Genomic DNA, 5,329 nt, shown 5'->3' with positions numbered 1-5,329 from the left:
AGACTCAACACTGCACCATAGACTAACACTGCCCATAGACTCAACACTGCACCATAGACTCACACTGCCCATAGACTCAACACTGACCATAGACCCAACACTTCCCATAGACTCACACTGCCCATAGACTCAACACTGCCCATAGACTCTCACTGCCCATAGACTCACACTGACCATAGACTCACATTGCCCATAGACTCACACTGCCCATAGACTCACACTGCCATAGACTCAACACTGCCATAGACTCTCACTGCCCATAGACTTACACTGCCCATAGACTCATACTGCCCATAGACTTACACTGCCCATAGACTCAGCACTGCCCATAGACTCATACTGCCCATAGACTTACACTGCCCATAGACTCAGCACTGCCCATAGACTCATACTGCCCATAGACTTACACTGCCCATAGACTCACACTGCCCATAGACTCAACACTGCCCATAGACTCAACACTGCACCATAGACTCAACACTGCCCATAGACCCAACACTGCCCATAGACTCACACTGCCCATAGACTGAACACTACCCATATACTAACACTGCCAATAGACTAGGCACTGCCCCATAGACTCAACACTGCCTATAGACTCAACACTACTCATAGACTTAACACTGCCCATAGACTCAGCACTGCCCATAGACTCACATTGCCTATAGACTCACACTGCCTATAGACTCACACTGCGTATAGACTCAACACTGCCCATAGACTCACACTGCCTATAGACTCACACTGCCCATAGACTCAATACTGCCCATAGACTCAACACTGCCCATTGACTCACACTGCCCATAGACTCTCACTGCCCATAGACTCACACTGCCCATAGACTCAACACTGCACCATAGACTCACACTGCCCATAGACTCAACACTGCGCCATAGACTCACACTGCCCAAAGACTCAACACTGCCCATAGACTCTCACTGCCCATAGACTCACACTGACCATAGACCCAACACTTCCCATAGACTCACACTGCCCATAGACTCACATTGCCCATAGACTCACACTGCCCATAGACTCAACACTGCCCATAGACTCAACACTGCACCATAGACACAGAGACACATAGACTCACACAGAGACACATAGACTCACACAGAGACACACAGACTCACACAGAGACACATAGACTCACACAGAGACCCATAGACTCACACAGAAACCCATAGACTCGCACAGAGACCCACAGACTCACACAGAGACTCATAAACTCACACAGAGACTCATAAACTCACACAGAGACCCATAGACTCACACAGAGACTCATAAACGCACACAGAGACTCATAAACTCACACAGAGACCCATTGTTTGTGGTCCTTACCCCAGCACCTCCGATTGGCACGGTTGGCTACGTACGGCGCGAAAGAAGTTCAACATCCATATGGTCGAGGTGGTCGAGGTGGTGGAGGGGGGGTGCCAATTGAAGCTCCGCGCAGGATGGATTCAAGAATCCGTGTCATTGCAACGACAAGCCTACGTGCGTATAGACGCCTGGTTATCCCCCGCCCCCAAATCCGAGTAACTAACCAGGTCAAAAGCTACAAGAAAAGCAAACAACAACAAAAACAAACAACAAAATAAACAACAACAAAAACAAACAACAAAAACAAACAACAAAACAAACAACAACAAAAACAACAACAAAAACAAACAACAAAACAAACAACAAAACAAACAACAACACAAACAACAACAAAACAAACAGCAACAAAACAAACAGCAACAAAACAAACAACAACAAAAACAAACAACAACAAGAACAAACAACAACAAAAACACAACAAAAACAAACAACAACAAAACAAACAACAACAAAACAAACAACAAAAACAAACAACAACCAAACAAATAACAACAAAAAAACAACAACAAAAAACTAAAAAAAACGAAAACCTCGCTCAGACTCCCAGATGGGGCCCGCATCACGCCCGGGCCATTTGGTGTGTGGGGAACGCGGCGTGGGTGAGACTCGTGCTGCACCCAGAGGTCGCCGTCTGGAGTGGAGATAACAACCCCCGCGGTGCCCCCCCCCCCCCCCCCCAGGGACTCCGTTCAAAGTGAGATAGAAATCCAAGCGTCCGATGCAGGCGATACCCCTACCCACACCCCACCCCACCTCTCCCCTCGCCTCCCCGTGTCTCCCCGAGACACCGTTCGAGACGATGCTCACAACACGCGTACGGAGAGACTCTGCGAGGATTCATATTCTTAGCTTGTTTCGGTAAAGTCACGTAGAAGGGAAATAATAAAATAATACAAATATAAAACAATTGAAAAAATTGTAAAAAAAAAGTTTTCCTCTCTCGCGAGCGAGCGAGGGGGATTCATAGTAAATGTTTCCATGCGGGTGAGATCGCCAAAGTAGAAATGCGTGGGGGGCCCTCCGCCACCCGACACGGTCACTCGGCGCGGGATTTGTCGCGTAAACAAAACGGCAAACTTCAGCCCACCCGGTGCGTTGAAGAGTGAATCCACAACATTTGCAGCAATCTGAGCGCGACGTTTTGGCCGCACAATTACATCCAGAATCTTCTTGGTTCTTTCGGTAAAAGTCATCACGTAGAAGGGAAATAATAAAATAATAAAAATAAAACATAATAAAATATAATTCTCACGACGTTTCGGCCACAACGCAAGCAGCCGTCCTCGGGTGAAGAACAGGTCTGTCGAAATTTTACATCCAGAATTCCATGAATAATATTTGGTCGCGAAAGCCTCCGCGTTTAATAGAGCACGATGGCAGTCTGCAGCGTGGCCTTGTTTAAAGGGGGGGGGCTCGCGGGGGAGAAGGGGGGGAGGTTGGTGCATTGACAGACTCTGGCTGGGTGGCGGGGGGCATGCACGACACGTGGCAGACGTTACCGATGTGAGTCAAATACGAAACGCTTTGAGACGCCGCGCGTACGAGGTGGAACGGCTGCGACTTATTTGGCGTTGCGTTTTGTCCACCCGCCCACCAGCCCGCAGTATTCAGGAAAAGACGTTGTTGACATAATTTAGAAATGGGTTTGGGGGTGCGAGGGAGCTCAGCTCCCTCCCAGCCTCCCTCGACGCCACGGAGGGCTGCTTGGAAGAGACGCCTTGGTCGTGCACGGCAGAGAGACACACGCAGAGATAGAGAGATGGAAAGAGACACAGAGAGAGCGAGACACAAAGAGATGCAGAGAGACAAGAGACACACAGAGACAGAGAGAGAGATGGAGAGAGACACAGAGAGATAGAGAGAGACAGAGAGAGATAGAGAGAGACACACACAGAGACGGAGAGACACACAGAGAGATGGAGACAGACAGAGAGAGACACAGAGACATGGAGAGAGACAGAGACACAGAGAGACAGAGACACACAGAGACAAAGAGAGACACAGAGAGTTGGAGAGAGACAGAGAGAGACACACAGAGAGACAGAGAGAGTCACACACAGAGACAGAGAGACGGAGAGAGACGCACAGAGAGATGCAGAGAGACAGAGAGAGACACAGAGACAGAAAGATACACACAGAGGGATGCAGAGAGACAGAGAGAGACAGCGAGATACACACAGAGAGACAGAGATAGAGACACAGAGAGAGGCACACAGAGGCAGAGAGAGAGACACACAGAGAGATGCAGAGAGACAGAGAGACATACAGAGACAGAGAGAGACACAGAGAGATGGAGAGACACAGAGAGAGACACACACACAGAGAGAGAGGCACACAGAGAGATCGAGACGGAGAAATAGAGAGGAGGAAAGACAAGACGGAGGAAGAAAGGAAGATGGGAACATAGGGAGAGTTGGAGGAAAGGAAAGATCGAACAGAGGGAGATGAGAAGGTAGAGAGAGAGAGAGAGGTGGATGAATAGTTTGATACAAAGCAAAACACCTAAATACAGACGTGGACAGCGACAGGCAAGTACACAGACAGAGGCATCGGGATGTAGAGACAGCGTTGGAGAGACGGACGGACGCATCTCGAGACGCCAAAAGCGACACGGAGAGTGAGAGCAAGAGAGAGGAGGAGGGGGAGGAGGAGGAGGGGTCGGAGGCGACGGGAGATGATGGCACAACCGACGCAGCCGACTCACTTCCAGTCGCGACGTTGATGATGGTCTCGGTGGTGGCGAGATTATCTCTGTCCAGTTTGCGAGACTCCAACAGGTCCTGGTATCCGTAATGGTCCAGCAGCTGCTGCAAAGGCGGTGCCTTGGGCAGGAGTCTGTTGACGGTGTCCCGACTGATGTTGGGCGCTTGCTTGAGCCTCAGCTCGCTCAGGATCTGAGACCTGATGGACTCAAGACGCCAGACTTTGCTGTGTTCCCTCCTGGAACACATCGAGCAGTTTCCGTCCAGATCCAGTAGCGAGAGGTCGCTGGTGCCTGCTGCTTCCACGCCGTCGTGCGTGGCATTGTGGTGGCTGCTACTGCTGCTGCTACTGCTGCTACTGCTGCTGCTGCTACTGCTGCTGCTGCTCCCAAGTTTGCTTTGACTCTGCATGAGACCAATCGTCAGCGCGCAGAGAAGGTTTGAGATGAAAAGTAGCGAATGCATTGTTGTAGTTGAGGCTTGAACTTTGTTTTCGCTGTTGCTGCTGGTGATGATGATGCTGTTGATGATGAGTCTGCTGCTGTTGCTGCTGCTGATGATGATGATTCTGCTGCTGATGATGCTGCTGCTGCTGACGATGATGATGCTGCTGCTGCTGATGATGATGAAGCTGATGCTCCTGCTGCTGCTGATGATGCTGCTGCTGCTGGTGATGATGATTATCCTGCTGCTGCTGATGATGCTGTTGCTGCTGATGCTCCTGCTGCTGACGATGATGATGCTGCTGATGATGATGAAGCTGATGCTCCTGCTGATGATAATGCTGCTGTTGCTGCTGCTGCTGATGATGCTGATTAGAGATGAGCCCCCCTCGCCTCTTTGCAACGACGACGACGACGACACCAAGCGCTGCCGTGATGTTGCACCGAGCTCCACTGGACATCTAAATGACACGCATGCAACCCATGAGGTCTCTTATATATATTATCAGCTGCTCTTCATTATAGCGAGAGAGCGTGCCAGCCATTGGCTGATGTTCCCACAAAGGACTGCGCCCGCAATGTTAATAGCTTTGCCAATCTAAAAAGCCGGACGCCTTCCGCAAGCCGACGTTTATTGCGCCGTCAAAAAATATTAAAATGTACGCGCGCACGGCACCCCCCCCCCCTCTCCCCCACCCACACTGTTGTCAATCTACTGCTGGATGAAAGGGTTGTAACACCGCCCTCCCCCCGCCCCCCTTCTACTCCACGTTCATCAAACAACAAAACAACTCCGATGAC

The 5,329-nt window shown here is 50.2% G+C and overlaps 1 protein-coding gene across 1 annotated transcript in view; it reads right to left on the bottom strand.

Moving 5' to 3' along the window:
- LOC133358367 (growth/differentiation factor 8-like) overlaps positions 1-4,971 on the bottom strand; it is a 67,621-nt gene extending 62,650 nt beyond the window's left edge. Inside the window, exon 1 of the mRNA XM_061576669.1 lies at positions 4,088-4,971. Coding sequence (XP_061432653.1) covers positions 4,088-4,550 — 463 coding nt within the window. The 5' untranslated portion in view covers positions 4,551-4,971. The remainder of the gene's footprint in view (positions 1-4,087) is intronic.
- Between the last annotated feature and the right edge of the window lie 358 nt (positions 4,972-5,329).

This window comes from Lethenteron reissneri, chromosome 61 (genome assembly GCF_015708825.2).
Source record: "Lethenteron reissneri isolate LAM-NWPU_2019-01 chromosome 61, ASM1570882v1, whole genome shotgun sequence".
Taxonomy (NCBI): Eukaryota; Metazoa; Chordata; class Hyperoartia; order Petromyzontiformes; family Petromyzontidae; genus Lethenteron; species Lethenteron reissneri.
The sequence above is the reverse complement of the archived record's forward strand: the minus strand, read 5'-3'. Positions and strand labels throughout refer to the sequence as shown.